General features: G+C 41.8%; 1 protein-coding gene across 2 annotated transcripts; it reads right to left on the bottom strand.

Moving 5' to 3' along the window:
- Positions 1–1,518: 1,518 nt before the first annotated feature.
- Positions 1,519–18,794, bottom strand: LOC308296943 (annexin A5-like). Of its 2 annotated transcripts, none has more exons than XM_080740300.1 (15): positions 18,694–18,794; positions 14,647–14,888; positions 13,409–13,503; positions 12,394–12,774; positions 11,849–11,936; positions 11,045–11,139; positions 9,974–10,087; positions 9,299–9,389; positions 7,405–7,484; positions 6,933–6,989; positions 6,727–6,820; positions 6,511–6,606; positions 4,066–4,124; positions 3,644–3,766; positions 1,519–2,291 (listed from the first exon to the last, which is right to left on the bottom strand). In XM_080740300.1, the coding sequence occupies exons 2-15, from the start codon at positions 14,876–14,878 to the stop codon at positions 2,232–2,234; spliced, it is 1,665 nt and encodes a 554-aa protein (XP_080596426.1). In that variant the 5' UTR covers positions 14,879–14,888; positions 18,694–18,794; the 3' UTR covers positions 1,519–2,231. The 2 variants fall into 2 exon arrangements, with proteins under 2 accessions (XP_080596426.1, XP_080596427.1); XM_080740301.1 differs by having other exon boundaries at positions 12,394–12,624.
- Between the last annotated feature and the right edge of the window lie 3,443 nt (positions 18,795–22,237).

The raw sequence follows: 22,237 nt of genomic DNA, 5'->3' as shown, positions 1-22,237 counted from the left end.
ACGTCACGTAATCTCCACAAGCGGCATGAAGTCACTTGCGCACTGTGAGGTCACTTCCTGCCACTTGCTGAGGTTCCTGTCTCCCATGGACCTCAACAGGACCCTAGTGTCTGCAGCCAGGTGCTGCTCCAAAATATAGGCCTATTCTTTTTTCGTGTGAAATGAGAACAAATGGTGAATGTGATATACCAAAAAGTAATTTGAATCATGCAATTATTGTAGGCTTCAAATTACATTTGATAAATTCATCAAGTTGAATAAAGTTATCTGTGGAGCGAATCGTTTCGGGCTGGCATCACACGACCCCATCACAGCAGAGAGGCCACCACAAGATACTGAGAGAGGGCGCACCACAACACAGCTTTGCAGCAGCTGTATAAATAGTGTGCCAAATGTAGTTCTAAGAGCGGCCATTTCTTGGGTAATCACAGCCTTACACAGGTGTTCTGATTAGACTATAGCATTAGTTCTATGCAATCAAACAATTGAAACACCGGTGTTTCAAGGACTACAATTGCGTCACCGCTGGCACACACTATGAACAGTTCTGCGTTACCAGTTTGCATGTGAGGTAGGCAGCACAGTCAGTTGTAGCCTAGTCTGGCATAGAAACGAACTGTTGACGATCTAAAATACAATGAGATTGAGCCGATCTGCGTCAACAAGCAGATTACTTCTGCTTCAAAACTCCCTCACCTTGCTCAAAGGTGTAGCAGTTTAGCCAGCCAACGTCCGCAAAATTCAACACCGGGGTGAAAGAATACTGAGCATGCCGTCTAAAAGTGGTCTAATAGTGGTATAGATTTGAAAGTTTTTTAGTCGTCTAAACTTAGACTAGACGACTAATAGATGTGTAATAGTCGTCTAAATGTAGACCGTCTATATTTAGACGACTATTAGACATCTATTAGTCGTCTAGTCTAAGTTTAGACGACTAAAAAACTTTCAAATCTATACCACTATTAGACCACTTTTAGACGGCATGCTCAGTGGGTAACATTTTTGCTTTGTGGAAATTTGTTGCCGATGTGGAAGCTTGCATTCACTTTGAGTTTTTTTTTTAAAGCGAATTATTTGCGTTTGCAAAAAACGCCCCCAATGTGTAAGGACCTTCAATCTATAAAGTTGGGCGAGAACTATAGGGGACTGCCCATCCTACATCTCATTAGTCCTAATTTGGTTTAATAGGGTTAGGTTTTAGTGTTAGGTTAAATTAGGCATAGTTTTACTGAGGTTAGAGTTTGGGTTAGGTTTAGGCATAGTTTTACTGAGGTTAGGTTTAGGTATAGTATTTTTTCACCAGGTTAACATTCACCAGATTCGGACTAATGGGATGTAGGAACAATGAAATGTCGGACCAATGCCATGGCACCGAGAAACAGGTATCTGGTATGTCAAAAACATAATCAAGATACCATAATGGGTCTGAACAGGGACTCTGCAGTTAAAGCAATTGGTGAAATATTTTATACTTGACATTATGATGCAATCTCTCTTGATGAAACGACTTCCAAAGTAGATTATTGTTGGCTGTTTATTGTTTGAGATATTCGTCAAAGCATCTGGAACTCCAAATAGGGATGCTAAGAGGTTTGAACATGTGATTACACTCACAGACACAAACATATGACTATGGAACAGAAGTGGTCTGTGAAGAAGTTCCAGGTAATATAATGATAAAAAAAAGAAAATGGCCTAATGAACATAGGCATACAATACAAAAGGCGTTAACTGGCTGCAAACATTAACAGAGCACTTTGGTACTTAGCTGCTAAGTATTGTCTTAACTAAATTCAGCTTTGCTGATATTAAACAGTTATATAATACAGCTTTCTCTGTAATATTAAAGATATATAATATAAGAAAAAAGAATATGCCCCTAATAACATAACATTTCAATTTAAACATTTCAATTCCAATCAAATCTATTCTTTACACCACTGAACTTATTATTTTATTTGGCCATTTCCATTAAACCTGAAATATCCAGCGCAAATATACAACGTGGAAAAAAATATATAAAAACTTCTGGCATATATTATAGAAAAAAAAGACGGTTTGTGATATACGACATTCGTTTTGCAAAGATTAACATTGCATTGAGAACAAGTGATTGGCATGGCATGCGTTATTGCATATTATCGTGCAAGCGATATACTGTGTAGGTTCAGCCCAGTAAACAGTCTTATTTTATAAGACCTCCAAAATATAATATTGTCTTGGTTTCCTTATCAGTCACTCCCTCCACAGAGCTTCAGTAGCAGTTTCTTATAGTCTCCTGATGTGTCTCCCTGCCAGAAAACACACAAAAGAAAAACAATAATTAGCAAACAGGTCCTATACTTATTGAAAGTGAGACAACTGAAGCTGTCTCACGGACATGGTAATCTGGGCTGTGTACAGTAAACTTCCCCACACATCCCTAGGGCTGTCACAATTATTACATAATCGTCTAATCGCAATTATTTGACATAATCAAGATCGTTTTCATGTTGAAAAATGTTCATATGTTTTTTTTAAAGTAAAAAATAGTGGAAATAGCAGATCTACAAGCTCACAACACGTTGCATCGCGGCGCGTTGTGAGCTTGTAGATCGGCCATTTCCCACTATAAATGTTGTTTTTTAAGTATAAAGTTGTCAAATATGTCAGTAATTTCTTGTATATTTAGGTTACATGTCATATCTACCATGTGCAACTTCAAAGCCTAAAAGCCAAACAGAAATGTAATTGTCAACAACAAAAACCAAATTAAATTGTTAATCACAATTATTTGAGTGACAATTAATCGCCATGTAAAATGTCATAATCGTGACAGCCCTAGTCGTGCTACCCCCTTTCACCAAATCTCTTCGGACATTCAATCTTCAAGCTGTGAACATGATCGTCCATTTTCGCGGAATGAATGAGAGGATCCCAAGAGGAACAGTGAGGTTACGGGGAGTGAGGTTACGGGGAGTAGAGTTACGGAAGGTGGGGGACTTTAAGTACTTAGGGTCAACATTCCAGAGCAATGGAGAGTATGGAAAAAGAGGTGACGAAACAAGTGCAAGCAGGTTGGAACGGGTGGAAAAAAGTGTCAGGGGTGATGTGTGATAGGAAAGTAGCAGGAATGAAAGGGAAGGTGTACAAGATGATGCTGAGACCAGCTATGTTGTAGCGTTAGAGACAGTCACACTGATAAAGACAGGAAGCACAGCTGGAGGTAGCAGAGACTAAAATGTCGAGATTCTCTCTGGGAGTAACAAGGATGGATTGGATCAGGAACGAGTACATAGAGGGACAGCGCATGTCAGATGTTTTAGAGATAAAGCCAGAGAGGCCATTCTGATATGGTCTGGACATGTACAGAGGAGGGATAGTGAGTATATCGGTAGAAGGATGCTGAGGTTGGAACTTCCAGGCAGGAGGCCTAGAGGAAGACCAAAGTGGAGATTTATGGATGTAGTGAAAGAGGACATGAAGGTAGTTAGTGTGAAAGAAGAGGAGGCAGAGGACAGGATGGGAACAGCCAAAAGGAAAAGTTGTTCTCCATGAGAATAAGAACCCTAGGGTTTGTGTGCTTAAATGTGTGCTTATGGTCGTGATTAGATAGGTACAGAGTTGTGCGTGTGTACAGTCATTGTAGTATTCAGATACTTACAGAGATGTGTGTGTACAGTGACTTTCCATATTTCTTCACGTATTCCTGACGGATATCCAACATGTCGACCTCAGAGCGGGTGACCATGATTCTGATCAGAGTTCGGTCCTTTGTCCCGGCACCCTGAACACACAGACACGTTGGTATTACTGTACTTTTGAGGATATCATTTTAGGACGGCAGTTTTATAATTATCTTCAAACATTTAAATGCCTAATCCTAACCTGAATAATTTCCTAATTGTAAGCCTAACTGTAAAAATCGTAATCTCTCGCAAAGACCAGGAAAGTTGTCCTCACACAATGTCTAATTCTCTAACACATACAGTTCAGTTAAATCCATACATTATGCCGTACATGACAGTCTTTCTCATCTGTACATGACAGTCTTTCTCATCTGTCAGATGATCAGGCATGTCTCACCTTCATGGCCTTGTAGAGCCTTTCAGCGAAGTAGACGGGAGTGTTTTTAATACACTTCACTGAAACACACAAAGCAATCGTTTATTACTAAAGACATGTAATCACTCAATACAGGGGGGGGGGGGGGGGGATCATGATAAGTAATGGACCGTCCACACCGAGCACTAGAACAGTAAAGATAAAAATGTGTTCAGTTGGATAGAAGAGTCCAACTTTGTGTTGTGCCTGTAGCGCTTGACAACCACGAAGTCTTATGCAAAGGTTAAAATGCAATTTAGATGTGTGTGTACTTATGTTATTTAGGCGCTGTTCAGACAATGCCGTTTTCTATTTCTATAGTTTCAATGTCAAGATTAGTACATTTTCATATTATATTGTTTAGACTGATGCTAAGTTCTTGGTTTGTCTATGATCCTAGATTACTGAGGCACTACACTGTCTCTGCATTTGATGCATGCGTTTACCTTGCCAACTGTAAAGCCCTTTGCACACAGGCGCGTTTAACCGCACGGATAAAACGGACAATATCATTTTTTCAAAAGAAAACAATGATTCTCTATGACCTCATGCACACCGGCTACGAATTAGCCGTGCGACGAGTGGCTGCCGCCGTGCGTTTTTTTCTCGATCGAACCCAGTTCGATTTGTGCGTCTTGTCGCATGCGGTAAAAAACTCATCACTCCTTTTATGACTCCTTTTTGGATCCGCAGCGCCGATTCAGCACAGCCTTGCACACCAAATCCAATGCGTTTTATTCATGCCGCAAACGGAAAAAAAACGCAACTGTCCTGTGTGCAAAGGGCTTAAGTCGGATGAAGAGCTTCAGCTAAATGCCTAAATTGTAAAGATTTCAATAGTGAACGATAGTTATAGTGCTTGGTGTGTGGACGACTGGACGGCCCTTAAATCTTTGTAAAGGTTGTGAAATTACAAAAAAAAATAATAATGCACTGCACACTGTAATAAATGAAAAATAGGAAGTGTAAATGTAAGGGTGAGAACTTCAGAAGTAGCAGATGAAGAAAAGCTATCTAAAGGCATGTTTTTGAAAGTATATGAAACATGAAAAAATAAAAAGGTAATAAATAAATAAAATCTTCAGGACCACAACAAACATTCCACACTGCACGGTGCACTGTTCACACAAAACATCATATATATCGTCGTTGTCGGGTGGAAACCTCGTATCTCCAAGTTTCACATGTGTACATTCTTTCGCAAAGTAAAGCCCTGCTTCATCACACAAGGCCGTCGCAAAGAAGTAGTGAGAACAGCCGATCTACAAGCACACAACGCCTCGCGGAGCGAGGCGTTGTGTGCTTGTAGATCGGCTGTTTTCACTAGTTTCAATCATTTTTAAAAAGATAAATGCCAAACGAACGGTTTTGGACATACAAGGTTTTCACCCGACAACGACGATATATTATACTTCTGTGTATAAGAGGGTAATTCATAAACAATAACAAAAAGCAGGTTACTGTACCATAACCCTGAGCAATGACAGCAAAGTAGAGAAAATACAACAGCAATTGATTACACAGTTGACCTACAGGCCACACCAGCAATACCTGTATAATCTAAAAATATATATATTTTTTTATTATGTCATCTGTCACATACAACAAACATGCAAACAATCTCTATTGACTTTTAAAGTGGCAGTTACTGTACATAGACGACGTGCCACACGCTGCAGACTGCAGGATTGTTTGCGTTGAAGAGGAAATGACTCACAGGGAAATAAACCATAGATACCCATTTCCTCCCAAAAGGGAAATTCCCCACAAATTGCCCACAAGGAGCGAGTGAGCAATTCACCCTTTGTCATTGTCCTGCCCCTCTACACACCCATTGGTTGCTGTGTCTTGGAGGGACATTCGGTGGGACATTCCATCCACTGCCATGTTAATTCAGTTGCTTCATATTGTTATTCTGTGTGCTCAATTCTAATTTCAAACTTTGTTTCAGTCAATTGGAGCTGCTCAGTGGCAGCATAGTGAATCAGCATGCTTTTAAATGTTTTTATTTCTCAAAAAATTATGTTTTAGCAAATTCAACATAAAAAGGCGGAACCAGGGCGGGACAAGGCAGATAGAGCCTGCTGGTTGGTCAGTCAGGGACCAACCAGGAGCCTAACAAAGGGTGAATTAGGGGTTAAGAGTCTTGCTCAGGGACACACATCGACATTGCTACCCTGGCCTGGAATAGAACCTGGGACAATCAGGGGCTCTGGTTCCCCAGGTGGGCTCCCTTACTATTCAGCTATGCCACCCCTAAATAAAAACCTTGAGCCCTAAGAAAGTTAGTAATAAATGTTTGTGTAGCAATACATTTATGATATTCTAGCAAACTAGTAATTCCATGCCGATAAGCAGATACAGTACTGCACCGCACATTCCTTAAAACAATACAAAAGGTGTGGAGCACACCGTCACCAGACTTACCCACTGCCACCATGCCGCTCTCAAGGTCTCCGGACATTTCTCGGTCAATGCTCTTCTCGATATCCCTGCCACACATCTGTTGGTACTCTTGAAACACTACATACACACACACACACACAGTTTGTACTAAGAAATTACTTTGTGATGTCTCTACCAAGACATTACTCTGTGATTTGAACAGTATGCTGTGCTGGCGTACTACATGACATACAGTACCTGCTCTAAGATGGGGTTTGCTCCTGGCACACAGAATGGCATTGAATTTAGACTCGTCAGTTCCCAGTTTGTTCTCTCCAGCCTGGTAGAGGGCCTATAAGAAGCAGTCAATATGCAAAGTAAAATAGCTTTGCATTTATTAGCAACGCAGTGGAAAGGCGACTCATGATACAGGTCATCTTGTCAAACCTTGAAAATGATTTTACCTGAGCATCTTGTTTGGCCACAGAAATGTCCACGGTTTCACGTTCATCCCGATTACCCTTAAAGTACAGAGATCATAGTTATAAACACAATTACTATTAGCCTCGCATATCCAGACAATATCACTGCGTGGACATTAGTCTGGTTCTTCTCCGTGTCATCTTTTTTTCCAAGGGGAGATTACAAAAAGATTAAAACTCTATTGGTTAGACCTACAACCAATCAGAGTAGCACAAAGGTGATATACTCGCCCTACATTTGCATACTGGGCCCCTGGTTGGATCCTCACGACTTGTGAGCCGTGAAATATTTGAATAACTGAGCAGGGCCAGACCTAATCTGACAAGGGCAATTTTTCTTTGCAATGGCCGATTCGTCTGGCTACGCGAGGCTAAATTACTAATGCATATACGTACATACTGTATATGGGCCAATGAGGGTCGTATATGGAGTAATGGGAGGTTGAATCTGTACCTGGGCCAGCGAGATCAGCAGCCTGCGGAAGTGACCTGAGGTATCCCCACTGATCATGTCCTCCAGTGTCCTCTTGTGCTCTGTACAAAAACATAACTGATCATTAGAAACTCCAATTATAGTTGCCTCTCAACACAGAAAGGCTAAGAAGTTAATAAGTAGGTCGGCGTGACCGAGTACAAAGGTCTATGTATTATCCATTTTCAATGCACTACTAGACCATGGATGGGCAACTGGCGGCTCCATGCGGCCCACAGATTAACTCATTTAATGCCGTCAAACGGGTATCAGAGTTATTCCCAATGGTCCACGATGATTTTTATTTGTATTTTTAAGTGTTACTTTCAGGATTCCTTTTCAGAAATAGCAAAAAAAGGAGGTATATGCAATGTGGCCCTCTGGAGTGAGTGGAAATATAGTGGCCCTTTCTATCATCAAAGTTTCCAGCACTAGACCCATGGGGAGATGGATTATTGCCGAGATGGAGCATAACACCTACAGTACCATCAGCTACCAGTACTCTGACCACACAACTTCGTTAGTATTGTTACCCAAGCTACTCATACGCCGAGTTGGCAGTGCACACAACAGGAAGGCTAAAGTCAAATTCAGTCACCAAATAAAGTACTCCTCAACATAAAAATGCCCTAGAGTACAACATGTCTGTCCACTACCTCCCCTGCCTTTTCTCATCGCTATTGGATGGACCATGACAAAAGCAGTGGGTGGTCAAGAACAGTGGACAGTTGGAGGACCTTGAACAGGGTAACAATTGACTCCTTTCCAACAGTTAAGACAACCTTGATTTTGTAGACAACATTGATTTCGAGAACACACACACACACACATGCATCATATTACACAAACACAGCAAACAACTGGGCCTCATGATCAACACCGGGGAAAAAAACAAATCTGAACCACATTTTTGTTGATCCTCAATGTTTATCGTATGGTCAAACCCGTGATGACTGGGTCATCGGCCAATATGAGACTCAGTAGCCCGTCATCAAATTATTGGTTTAGGAATGCAACAAAAATAAATCCAAGAGTTCAAGGCTGGGGTGTGTCATTTTTGGGGTGACAGAAGCGTCCTGACCTAACAAGAACCCCAAAAGGGGTTCCCTTCTTGAAAGGTAGTTACACAATGGGGTTCCAGGTCTAAACGGGTTTCAGCGTCGTTTCTTGACATTCAGTCTCGTGCTATTGAATGAGCCTTAGCTACGTAGCTATGTACCACGCTGAAACCTGTGACCTGTAGAATCATGTGACCATATGTGTCTCACTCTTCCTCTCTCGAAGTAAACACAGCCCATTTCTCAGTGAGAAATGCAAGTCGGGGGTTTAACAGCAGGCTGCTGCGTCACTTGGAACTATTAAAGGACGAAGCATGACAAAAAAAGTAACCTTGGAACGGCCAAAATTAGCGCTTTTGTCTGTGGTATATTTAGCCGCATTTTAGCTGTGAGGAGAGGTCGCGAGATCTCCGAAGAGAGGCATCAATAACAGAAATCCACCAAACCAGGTAGGAACAATCATGATAAAAGGCAAATTAATGGGGGCATATGTTTTAGCCTGGAATTGTCCTTTAAGGTAAAGTATTATCATTCTAAACCAGTGTTCTTTCTGTTCTACATAGTACATATAACCAACCAACTGGGGGACAAAATAATGCAGACATTTGCTTTTATGAAATATCAGAGACCATTAGGGTTTTATGGAAGATGCTTCTGAACATGTATTCTATTGCTAGTCTGACCAATTGTAATACTCTTTAATCTTGTAAAAGTGACTGAAATCAGTTGTGGCTGAGAACTTTAATCCATGAATCTGATCGTAAAAGAGGCTCAAAGTGTGCAGTTGATGGGAGGCTAGTGAGTGAAGTAGGTTTTACCTGTTTTGAAAACAGAGTTAATCTCCTTGATTTCGGCATTGGAGCGAGATGACAGGATCTCTATCAAGCAGGCTTCATCAGTTCCAGCTCCCTGTTAGGATCATGTCAAACATTTAGCAGTTTCTAGCACGTTTCTATAACATTTAAAAAGAATAATGTTCTAAAAATATCTTTAAAAAAGGGACACATTTGTCCAAATAAAAACTGTACACATAAACTCAGTAAGAGTTTCTGGAGCTAAACTCGCACACAATTGGACTGATCAGTGCCAATTTTTGTCTGTGCAAAGCAAACTTCCAGTAGGCCAACTTATTACCAGATTTTCTTTCATACATGTTTTATACTTTTTGATATGGGGCTCTGATCTACTCTACATCATACAGCCCACGTGATAAGATTCTTAATTTGTTTATACCAGACATGCAAACAGCCCCAAGGTGAAAAAGGTGACAACTTTTGCTGGGGCAAAAATGTGCGCAGCACAAAAAAAACTTTTTTGGGTCGGGTCGGGTGAATTTGCACTATTCTAACTGGGTAAAACAGTGACTTACTCATATACAATACATGCAGCAAAATTGGACTTGTTGCCTATCACCGATTGTCCTAGATATAATGAAGAAAATTATAAATATAAGCATGGTAATATGAACCTTTTCTTCTTTTTTCAGCACAAACCTTGATGGAATGGTAGAGCTCATAGGCATCAAACTCAGCCGGGGTCTTCAGCATGGCCAAAACGAGCTTCTCAAAGTTTCCAGACAGTTCTGATTTCAGGTCCTTAACGAGATCCTGATAAGAGAGGAAAGAGAAGCATGCTTGGTATGATTCAATGGGGGGGCTATACTGAGCTGTGGTGACATCATCCAACCCCCTGTCTCATTTCACTGTCAGCATCAGCACCTGTTGTCTGGATGTCATGATCATGGTCTTAGTAATGCAATCTCAAACGCAAACACATTTAGGTTTTATTTGCAACTGGTTGTCTGCCATTTTTAACTTCAGAGAGTCGAAAATAAAGTATCATGTTAGTATACAGTCTTCTAGATGAGAATATATATATATAATTATAATCAATACCCATGTAATGTAATATACACCAGATCAGGGGTTTTCAAAGTGGGTAATTTGATAATATTTGGAATTTATTTGGACACTTGAAGTACAAAGTTATTTTCAGTCAGTTCTAACCAAAATGGCTATTATCTCAATGTTTTCCTCGTAACATAATCACTAGCATATCATCACTCAGTCGGGCAGAAACCTCGTATCTCCAAGTTTCAAATGTGTACGTCTTTTGGTAAAGCAAAGCCCTGCTTCAAGACTGTCGCACAAAACTTGTGAAAGCAGCCAATCTACAAGCACACAACGCCTCGCATCGTAGATCTGCTGTTTTCACTAGTTTAGTACATTTTATAGATGATAAATACAAAACGAACGGTTTTGGACATAGAAGGTTTCCACTCGACAACGACGACATGACGCTATAAATATATGGTGCTGGGAGTGAAAATCATCAATCATGTAGGGGTGCCTCGGATTAAAAAAAATATTTATGGGGTGCCCTGAGACAAAAATAGTTTGGGAACCCTTGCACCGGATAACCAAACAACTCTGACAAAACGGCATCACATAAAATTAGCCACAAGCTCTATTCTTTTTTTTTATTGCAAAGCACTTTGTAACCCGGTTTAGAAAAAGCACTTTATAAATAAATAAGTTCTGTATCGTTATCATCATGAAGGGTACCTTTCCATAGGCGGTTTTGAAGGACCTGCACAAAGGCACACGTTGCTTGTTGGAGCGGCTTCCCAGCAACTCGATAATGGCGTTTTCATCGGTTCCTGCACAGACAAGCCCACAACATCAACAAAATGAATGCTATTCACAAGTTGTTGCAAGTTCTTCACGGCAACCTCCACGGCATGAAGTCACTGCATTAGGGCATTAACGACTTGTGATTTTTGCAAGTCGACTCGACTCGGTAAAAAGTTGAGTTGAGGTCGACTTTATCGTTTGATGACGTCATCACATCACCATCATTTGGGGGACCCCCCAAAATAAATTTGGGGGGTCCCCAGATAATTAACTTAATGTGAAACATTGTTTTCTCACTCAACTGTAAACAAACCAACATAAAGTTTAAGTGTATAGAAGGTATCTTCACGTTTCTAAAGTGCCAATTTAAGGACTTTTGCCACCTCTAAAATGGCAAATTATACATTGTCCAAATTGTAAAAAATATAGAGGCAGAAATTGTGAAAATAGCCGATCTACATGCTCACAACGCCTCGCGATGCGAGGCGTTGTGAGCATGTAGATCTGCTATTTTCACAATAGAACCGTCTTATACCAAATGTTAATGTAGCACTGTAATATTGGATCATTCCGTTCCTGACAATAAGCAATCCTACTGTTTGAATGCTGTACAGACGCACACATGGACTTCGACTTTCGACTTTCTCTGGTGGGAGTCGACTTGTGTAATGAAGTCGACTCAGTCGACTTTTTCGTTAATGCCCTACACTGCATGTTATGTGCAAAGCAACTCACCGAAGCCCTTCATGGCCTTCCTCAGAACCTCCACATCCCTCAGTGGGTCAGCTCCAGGAAAGTCCTTGATGGTTCCCCTGAATCCTCTCTGAAAGAACAACTACGGCTGTCAAGACTACGAATGTATTGAGTTGACAATAAATTGTCACACAAATAATTGCGATTAACAATGTGAGTTTGTAACATTGGAATTTGGAATAATGAATACAATTTTATTTTCTGATTGGGTTTTGAAAGGCAATTTGTGAATAATCACAAAGTGAACAGGACAGATATGACAAATAACTTAAACATATGTTTAACACATGTTTAACAATTTTATACTTTTTTCCCCTGCTATTTTTGGAAAATGTATGAAAATCTTTCAACATGGAAACGATAATGCAAAATAATTATCATTATCTCAAATAATTACGATCGGGCAATTATGTCATAATTGTAACAGGCCTAAGAATAACAGTGACTTCCCCCATTCCAAATCAAGTCAGTATGTGAAGAACCGAGCTTCGGCCAGTAGTTCTATTGCCCTTTTAAACGTGTCTTACATTCATGGCAGGCGCTACTGGCATGGCTCCGCCATAGTTTCCACCATAGGCTGGCATGGACGGGTTTGGTGAGGGGGCGCGAGGGTACCCTGCCCCGGGCGATGGGGCTCCTCCGTAACCGGGCATGGAAGGGTTGGGCGATGGCGCGCGAGGGTATCCACCGGGGGCCTGGCCCGGCTGCCCAGGGTAGCCCATTCCCGGGCCTTGTGGCTGCGGCATGGCCCCTCCTGGCTGCGGGTACATGCCATATGGCTGTTGGTTAGGGGGGGCATTACCAAACCCCGCAGGCTGGGGGGCTTGTGGGTACCCCCCAGGAGCTTGGGATGGGAACATGGATGGGTTTGTGGTAAAACCCCCCAAAGCAGCAGAGAACTGGTTGCCCTGTGGGTGAGGGAAAATTAGCATGCCATAAAGAGTGCACAGAACCCTGATTTTCTGCAATTATATGCAAGCCAAGGTCACACTTTATTTTATGGATGGCCAATAAGTTGAGATATCCCACGACCCATATATTTGACTAATGTTCTAGTACTTCTATCCCACATCTTGATTCTGTACCTGCTATACAAGTTGACATCCAAAACAAAGTGTGACCATGCTGAATTATAAAATGTGCCAGCAGCTTCTGAATTATCAGATATTTGTTACAGACATTTGAATGCAACATAAATGACACAGATACAGAATTTTAAAAAAGTAAAAGGAGAGAAAAGTTGCGGCAGATTGTCAGGTTTTAAAAGCACTGGCTCGAGTACATGATTATTTTACTCATGCGAGAGAAGTGGAAAGGGAAACTGAAGAAGAAAGCTAGTAAGCTACAACACAGAAGGTTATAAGATGGGACTTAAAACCCTTACCGTGTCACATAAATTGGATGTGATTTTTCCCAATTTTGGATGTATAATTCATGCTAACTGGAACATTCAACACAATCATGTGATTATGTTGAAAGGCAGACATTTAAAAGGGAATTTTCTGTGTCGAGGGTGAAGGTGTTTTCCATGCAACGGCTTACCATGGCAGGGAGATTGGCAGCACTGAATCCTGGGTTGGGCAAGTTGTTCAGACTTATGGAGGGATAACCGCCGGTCGGCCCTCCACCCCAGCTGCCTGCAGCAGATAACAGACAAACCGAAACCACCAAAAAGCCATTACGACATGGAAATGGAACTCTCACAGAGCCGTTTTCAACATGGAAGTGAACTCTCACCAAGTTTCCGACAAGTGAAGAAAGGGGTGAAATCTTGCCAAGATTTGATTGAGATAGGAATGAGCCATCCTTAAAGCTCACTGCCCAGTTTCTCACTAGGCTCCTTCAGCCCCAAACAGCAAACACTGAATGAGCGCAGTGTGTGAGAGCTGCTTCTCTTAGCAACAGCAGAAAACACAAGCATTCTCTCACTTAAATCTAAACCCTGTGATGCCCGTTACGTACACAGAGAACATGACTCACTGACTCAGTGTCCATCTGACTGACCTCTGTATACTTAACACACCATCATTCTCTGTTGTTGTGTTTTTTTTTCCTATGTAGGCCAATGGTTCTCAAACTATGGGTCGGGACCCCCAGGGGGGGTCCCCAAATTATTTTGGGGGGGTCCTCAGATGATTAACTTAATGTGCGACATTGTTTTCTCACTCAACAGTAAACAAACCAAAATACAGTATATGTGTACAGAGGGTATCTGCACATTTCCAAAGTGACAATTTAAGGACTTTCTAATACAGTCTAAAATTACAAATTAAACATTGGCCAAGTTGCCAAATATTAGAGGCAGAAATTATGAAAATAGCCGATCTACATGCTCACAACACCTCGCAACGCGAGGCGTTGTAAGCATGTAGATCTGCTGTTTTCAAAATAAAACTGTTTGTCTCACCCTGTAGACAATATGCCTTCCGGTTGGTTCCAAGATTTCTAGCGGAAGTGCTGCGTTTAATGGAAGTTACGTTAGGGGAAAACCGGGGAAGCTCACTTCCGGGGAAGCTCACATGGCGGAAGTTGAACGCTTTCTGCCTTATATTGTCACCGGGCTTTTATCTTCGCAGAAAAGTAAAGCCTGGCTACGCGAGGCTACATTTGTCTAAACTCTTAGTGCTCGTCAGGGTGGGGGGGTCCCCAAGTTAAAATGTTATTTTGGGGGGTCGTGGCCTGAAAACGGTTGAGAACCACTGACTTAAGTTAACACACCATCATTCTGTTGTTTTTCTCTTTTTTCAATGTAGGCAACGATGCACTGAACACAACTTTACCTGCTGGTGGCATGGGTGGGTATCCTCCGGCCTGTGGAGCTGGAGGGTAGCCAGACTGGGCCTGGGGAGGGTAGCCCCCTGCCTGAGGGGGGTAGCCTCCAGCCTGGGGAGGATATGCTCCGGGCTGGGGTGGATAGCCTCCCTGTTGCGGAGGGTATCCGCCTTGCTGTGGAGGGTATCCGCCTTGCTGAGGAGGGTATCCTCCTTGCTGAGGGTATCCGGGGTAACTCATGGCTTTAAACCTGTAAAAGTATTGTAAAAAAGACAGCTATAATTATTACCCATTATTATTATTATTATGACTGGCATCGGCTGTACTCTGTTACTCTATTCATGAGCACGGATCTCAGATCCGTACTAATACACGGATCGGACTAATACACACAAAGTGAAAAGTAAGAGCGGTTTGCACTGCTCAAAAATAATCGCGGTAAAATCACACTTATGAACTCGACACCTTGGTATGCATTGCGCGACTGCGGTATGGCGGTATAGCGGTTATTGCACCCAGCCCTAATCGGCTGTTTACCACAGTCAAGACTGAGGGAAGTCATTATTATGTAATAATACTAGTAAGACGCCTCAGGTCACAAAGATATGCAAAGCATCCAGTTGGAAAAAAAGCTGCCTCAGGTCAGGAAGTGCACTTGTATGTACACCAAGTATTTATTTTATTTTTGCCACAAACAGATTCACAGAGCAAACAGTTTGTTCAGCTTACTGATGATGAGCGGGGGACGGCACCTTTAACAAGTAGAACATGTTGCCATAGCAATGAAAGAGTTGGAAAACAGTACACTACACATACACCAAGTCACACACAAACCCCTCCCTCCTCCCATTTCCTAGCTTAGTATTCTCATTCCCCCACGGGACCAACAAACATCCAACTATCTTGCTAATAAGACAATAGGAATCATCTATCTACGGTTCCAGAAGGGAGGCATTAAGCATTAGCTGTGCTGAACATGTAGTATCAGCAATTATGCAGCCGATGGTCCCCCATTTTAACCATGTTCAGCCTTTTGATTGATTGATTGAATACTTCATTAGCTTGTTTGAAAACCTGGTATCCCTAATTTGAGCTAGCCTAGTAAATGACCAACTTCCGTAATCAAGTAGGATGATGAAATGGTTTCCGGAAGAGGGCGGGTACGAGGCTAAATTTGAGCATGTCTGCCTAGCAAATGTTGAAAAATAAATAATCACATTTGCAAAACATTAAATCTGTGTTCTAGCAAGGAGGACTATCTAAAATCCGGATCAGACCCATCACCCAAAAATAAAAACAAGACATTGCAAAACCAGATTGGATCGGGACTGGACTAGAAACCAAGATATGCACTTGAAAGAGTTTGTTTAATTTGCAAAAGTGCTAACATTCTGACTCTGAGTCTGAGCCAAGCAGTCTTCTGTCTGAGGAAGAGCCTGCTTGGCTCAAAAAAACGTTACCACTTTTGCCAATTAAAAATCCTTTGGAGGCTAGTTGTTGTGCGGAACTTTCAGTTTCTATGACAATAGAAGCAAAGCAGAAGAGGCTTTCAGCCACTGTGCTTGACCTTCCTCCTTCTGACATGCAGTTCAAATCAAGTACAGAGCCATTTAATTGCTATTGTGATTATGAAACTGGCTAGGCTGTGCCATAAACCGCATAGTATTTTATGGTTTGTCTATTTTAGGAACATAATGAACTGAACTGTAAAGTAGTGTCACTCATACAGTATATGAATGACACGGTATTGTTATTTTTCCACTCGACCAGCGATTCCCGACCCGTGAGGCTGTGAGGATATTGCAAGTGAGACCCCAAATAATTGGGATTAAGATTTAACTGATAATACATCATTAATATTTTAAAAGAATATGTAAAATAAGTGAGTGTGGTAACTACTGCACTAGACTAAAGGCTATCCTAAGCTTTGAAAAAAGTATCCACTCATCACATCATTCACATTGCCTAACTACAGCAACTGTAGTGGCATGGTCTTGCATGAAAGGCTAGCCTCAGGCTTGCAGAGAGTTAAGACATGTTTTTTAAACGGGTGACAGCACAGGATGCTGAGGAAACTCCGTTTCACGTGGCCCGCGTTGCGACAGGCCCACTTGTTCCATGGTCAACCCCAACATCAGCGGTTTTAAATGGAACAGAACAGACTCCTCCCGTTTCAGTTTCTGCTTTGCATTTTATGGACAATGGAAAAAATTACCAACGCCTACGAATTTGAATTAGAACACTGTGCTCGAAACCAAACACAAAGTTCACTTCAGATGACACAGAGGCCATTCACAGCAAGAATGTCTGACAAACTGTGACAATATAATTAAAGCAACAGATGATGTTTTAGTTTTGTAATCCAGCCCGGCGAGCACAGCTATGACCAACCCACAGGAGTTTATATCAAATGCACACAGGCACTGAGAAAGAGAAATGATACATTGTTCGACCAAAAATGTGTGACACACTTTGTAACAGTAAAAGGGTGACAGTTTAAAATGAGCATGTGAGTGGGGATGGAGTGGGGGCCTGGGGTGACCTTACAGACCCAACTATGTGACCCCAACAAATAAAATGTCAGTTGAGGCTATAATTAGGCTACACGTTTTTGTTAGGTTACTTCTAAAATATAAACCAATGGGAAGTGTGATGTTAGGATAGGCCACTAGGCCAGTTGGCAAAGGCACCATGGGAATCTGACCCACAACCTGAACACTACGGGCAGTGGGAATCAATAAAGTTTTATATTTAACAGCCACACAGTAACTTACAATGATCATTTAGAGTGGCACTATAAAGCATAGTTTCATTTTGAGAGAGCCTGGCAGTAAAACACGAGTGACGAGTCATTTCAATACATCCATCCTGGTTCTAATGCCTCATTCACACTACAGATATATAGTTGAACGTTTAGCTTGGTAATTCAATGTAATCTCAATGGAAACCAGCTTTAAAAGCTTTGCTTGGAGCGTCTCCTGTATCTTTAAAGCTGGTTTCCATTGAGATTACATTGAATTACCAAGCTAAACGTTCAACTATATATCTGTAGTGTGAATGAGGCATAAGGAAGTGATTCTCAGGGGGTCCCATGTGGTCCCCAGCTAAATGATGGAGAGTTGATAGCCAAATGGATCATTAGGCCTACAGTATAGATCTTTAACTCTTGAGTGTAAAAGGAAACCAAATCGACTATGGACCCTTATGGGTCCTTTTGCAAAGGTCCATTTGGTTTCATTTTACACTCCCAACTCCCAAGAGTTAAATTATTGGTAAACCTGCACATTTGCATTGCTTCATTTACAAGCTTGCCTGTTATCTCTCCAATGGTAGGCCTACCACATCATACCGTTTTGAGTCTGAGAGGCTAACTAAATCTCACCAAATGTTGGTCAGTGGCTCAAATGCCAAATAAATAATGGGCCTTTATGTGAAAAGGGTTTTGAAGGAGGCTAGCCCTAGAATGTCTGTAGCTCCTTTCGGGTTCCGAAAGGAGCTAGAATGTCTGTGATGATATTACACACATTCCATGTATTCCAAATTCTTTGGAATACATTAAATGTGTATGTAATATCACAGACATTATGGCTATAAGGAGGCCTACAACAGTTAGCAGTATTATTATCCGTGCCCCCTCTTGAAAGTGCGAACTTCCTGAATCCCCCACAGGCCCGTGTTTGACATAACTGTAATCTCTACAACACAGCCAGCCAACTGAGCCAAGACAAGTTAAAAATAGACAGTTCGTGGGCTATCCTACTGAAACAAACAGCTATGTTTAGGAACAATTGCACGGCAATAACTGCACGTTCGCTCAGCGTTGATAAATATACTTGTTTTGCATAACAAAATCTTCAAAATTAAAAAACGAGCGAACGAACGAGGAAAAGGAAGGGAGGGGAGGCATCTTGTAAACGTGTAGTGTAGTAGTAGCCGTGGAAGTTAGCTGCGAATGTCGGGCTGCTAACAGCACGAAAACAACCGAAATACAGTCGAAAATGGATTTATTACAGCTCCGGCTGACGCTAAATTAATAAATGTCAACGTGTACTTACTTTTATTCTGCTAAAAAGCACTGTCTTCGACACGGCCGTTCCGTTCGCCCCAGGAGCTCAGAGAAAATCAACGTCAATCCGTGTTTCAAAGTGGAGGTGGGCGGGGACTGACTGGCTGCAATTTATGCTTCGCCTCGCGACTGTGTCACGCGCTGATCTACAAGCTCACTGCGCGTTGCGTCCGCGATGCACTGTGAGCTGGTAGATCGGCTGTTTTCTTTTCTTTTTTTCCCCCTCCAGGACCTGAAGCAATAACGGGCAGTATTTACCTTGTGACGCAACAAACTCGTAAAGCGTCTCACAGTGTGTGTACTGTGGTTTACAATGACATGGAGGTTGGGTGATGTATGGAAAAAGTGACAAGACAACTCCCATGATAAACAGGTATGTTGTGTGGCCTATCGACTATATATAGCTCTATCTACTATGGACATTGGATGGACGCACACACTGTGACACACATTTCAGAGAGAAATCCTGAGTCATGCAATTGACTCCACTTATTCATTTTTTCCACAACTGTATTTAAATAACATTTAAATATATTTTTAGTTTATTTAAAATAATTCTACTTGTATTTTTATCAACTATAATTGAACAAAAATGTGTGTGTGTGTGTGTGTGTGTGTGTGTGTGTGTGTGTGTGTGTGTGTGTGTGTGTGTGTGTGTGTGTGTGTGTGTGTGTGTGTTATGTATGTATATGTGTATGTATATATGTATATATATATATATATATATATGTATATGTATATATATATATGTGTATGTATATGTGTATATATGTGTATACTTGTGTGTGTGTGTGTGTGTGTGTGTGTGTGTGTGTGTGTGTGTGTGTGTATATATGTGTGTGTGTGTGCGTGTGTGTGTGTGTGTGTGTGTGTGTATATATATATATATATATATATATATATATATATATACACACACACACACACACACACGCACGCACACACACACACACACACACACACACACACACACACACACACACACACACACACACACACACACACACACACACACACACACACACACACATATGCCGGAGAGAGGGGACACCACCGCACTATTAGTCATGTGGCGCAAATAAGATGACAATGAATGGCATGTGTTAAAGTATGGAAAATGTGACAAGACAACTCCCATGATCAACATTTCACAAGAGAAATCCTGTCTCAGTTTTCATGAATTGAGTAGGCTAGGCTACAAAGGAGTGGACCCAGAGACGTGCTGGCCATTGGGAAAGGTGGGACAATTCCCGAACGGCCGGTACCCGTTCAGGCCGAACCAGGCCTGAACTGGAAAGAAAAAGAAAAACGCATTCTGCTGTGGGTGCTTTGGGCGTGTTTCTCCCTCCATGTCATCATCAGCGCCCACACCCTAGGTGGGGTCGGCGATAGGGCCTTTCTGTATGGAGTTTGCATGTTCTCCTCGTGTCTCCTAGGGTTGATACCCTCACAAAAAACATGCAGTAATCCTGGTCTCAATAATGCCTCCCCCTGGCCAGCCGGGGCGCATGTCGATGGTAAAGGAACTGGTTGGAATAACGTGTTCCTTCCACGTGCTACGTCCATCCCGGGGAAAACCCCCCTGTCAGGTGAAAAGAAACAACTTGGACTACTCATGAATTCAAGGAAGCATGAGGTCAGTCTGTTGTCTCCCCAGGCGCGGCAGAGGGAGAGCAGAGCCCAGGATTACATCGACAATTTGCACTGGGTGAAAATTGGTTGCAAAATCGTGGGATAAAATTTGTAAAAAAGACAGTTTAAAAAGAAAGAAAAAAAAAAGGTTAAGCAAAGCCTCGGCGGCGACGGCTTCCCACCCCTTTCACTGAGCGATTTGGTTCCCATGGCGACACGTACACGCAGCAGACGTAGTAGGTGCTACATGGGAAGGGACCTTCTGCCGTAGTATAGAGACGGCTGCGGCGACGGCAGGTTTATCTATCGAGCGCGGATCATTTCCGGTTACCGTTGTCATCTGCCGTTGCCGTATAGCATTGCTTAAGGTCGCTAATAATAGGGTATTTAAGCAGCGACGGCAGATGACAACGACAACCGGAAATGATCAGCGCTCGATAGATCAACCTGCCGCCGTAGCAGCCGTCTCTACTACGCCAGTATAGGTCCCTTTCTACTATGCCTACTGCGTTGATGCGTCGCCATGGGAACCAAATCGTTCAGTGAGAGAGGTGGGACCCCGTCGCGGACGGCTCTTTGCTTAACAATTTGGACGGCAATGGCGATTGCGTCATAGCAGCCGTAGTCTCGCTTCACGTTGCCGTAGTAGAAACGGGTTCCTTAAATTCCCCAGTGTCACAAAGCAACATGCAAACAGCCACACACAGCTGGCCAAGTTGAGCACAGCTGCTCATCGCTGCCCCTCACAGCTCACACACACTAGCCTTGTGTCCTTTACTCTACAGTCTATGCTTGCTGAGTTGCGTCACACCGACACACAATCTCTCGCCTTGCTTGAATAGACTGGAATGCTCTTCAATACTAAATCTCAAATATCCCCTAACAGAATTAGGGGACCAGCACGTCCCTGAGTGGTCCCCAATGCAAACAAGCCCTTGTGCTTTCTTGTGGTTTAAATCCTTTTAGTAGACCTTATCTGAACTGTCCTGTCCTATTCCTATGCAAACTTCTAATAAAGTATTCCATCCATCAAGCAATCAATCAATCAATCAATCAATCAATCAATCAATCAATCAATCAATCAATCAATCAAAGTCCTCAGCTTCATTTCTCCACTTATTAAAATGTCCCTATACTGTTTTTATATAGGGAAGAATAGGCGTATTGAAGCTTGAGTAGCCTACAAGAGCGTCCTGAGACTCCTGACCTAAACTTAATCAAATAAATGATTATGCCAGCAGACTTTTTTGATGAGTGACAATGCTGTCTACTCACCACAAGAGGGAGCCCCATTGACAGCATTCAGAGCTTCCATGCCTGTCAGATGCTTTGAGGCTGGAACAGAATGGATGGGTTCCTCAGTCAAGACATTTAACTGCCTGGCAGTGGTGTAAAGTAGCTAAATACATTTACTTAAGTATACTTAAGGTACTTTTACTTTACTGGAGTATTTCCAATTTTCTGTACTTTTACTTCTAATCCACTACATCTCAGAGGAAATTATTGTACTTTTACTCCACTAGGCTATTTGAAAACTTTAGTTACTTTGTAGATTTTGATTATTATTACAAAACACACTAACCACTTCAGCCCTATATATATTTCGGCCATTTGAAAATAGCAGATCTACAAGCTCACAATGCGTCGCGTCGCGATACCATGCATTGTGAGGTTGTAGATCTGCTATTTTCAAAATATGTTTTATTAGGCTTGTATTTTGAACTGTGACATTCTGCACAATGAGTAGCCTACTTCTACTTTTACCATTTTAAGATAGGCCTACATTTTCATGCCAATAGTCCTACTTTAATTTGTACTAATACTATTATAACTTTAAACTAAAAGTAAAGCCTATATGAAAACGCAGATGAATAAATACAATAAATACATAAATCACTTCT

This window comes from Nannobrachium achirus (assembly GCF_963921795.1).
Source record: "Nannobrachium achirus genome assembly, chromosome: 13".
Classification (NCBI taxonomy): Eukaryota; Metazoa; Chordata; class Actinopteri; order Myctophiformes; family Myctophidae; genus Nannobrachium; species Nannobrachium achirus.
The sequence above is the reverse complement of the archived record's forward strand: the minus strand, read 5'-3'. Positions and strand labels throughout refer to the sequence as shown.

Bases quoted from the DNA above. Each gene is read 5' to 3' on its own strand.
- LOC308296943 (XM_080740300.1), bottom strand. From the start codon at position 14,878: ATGAGTTACCCCGGATACCCTCAGCAAGGAGGATACCCTCCTCAGCAA. The intron at 3,767-4,065 runs GTGAGACATGCC...CTGTGTGTTCAG, and splicing joins GGCTCTACAAGGCCATGAAG to GGTGCCGGGACAAAGGACCG. The intron at 2,292-3,643 runs GTAAGTATCTGA...GTTTTCTGGCAG, and splicing joins CACTGTACACACACATCTCT to GGAGACACATCAGGAGACTA.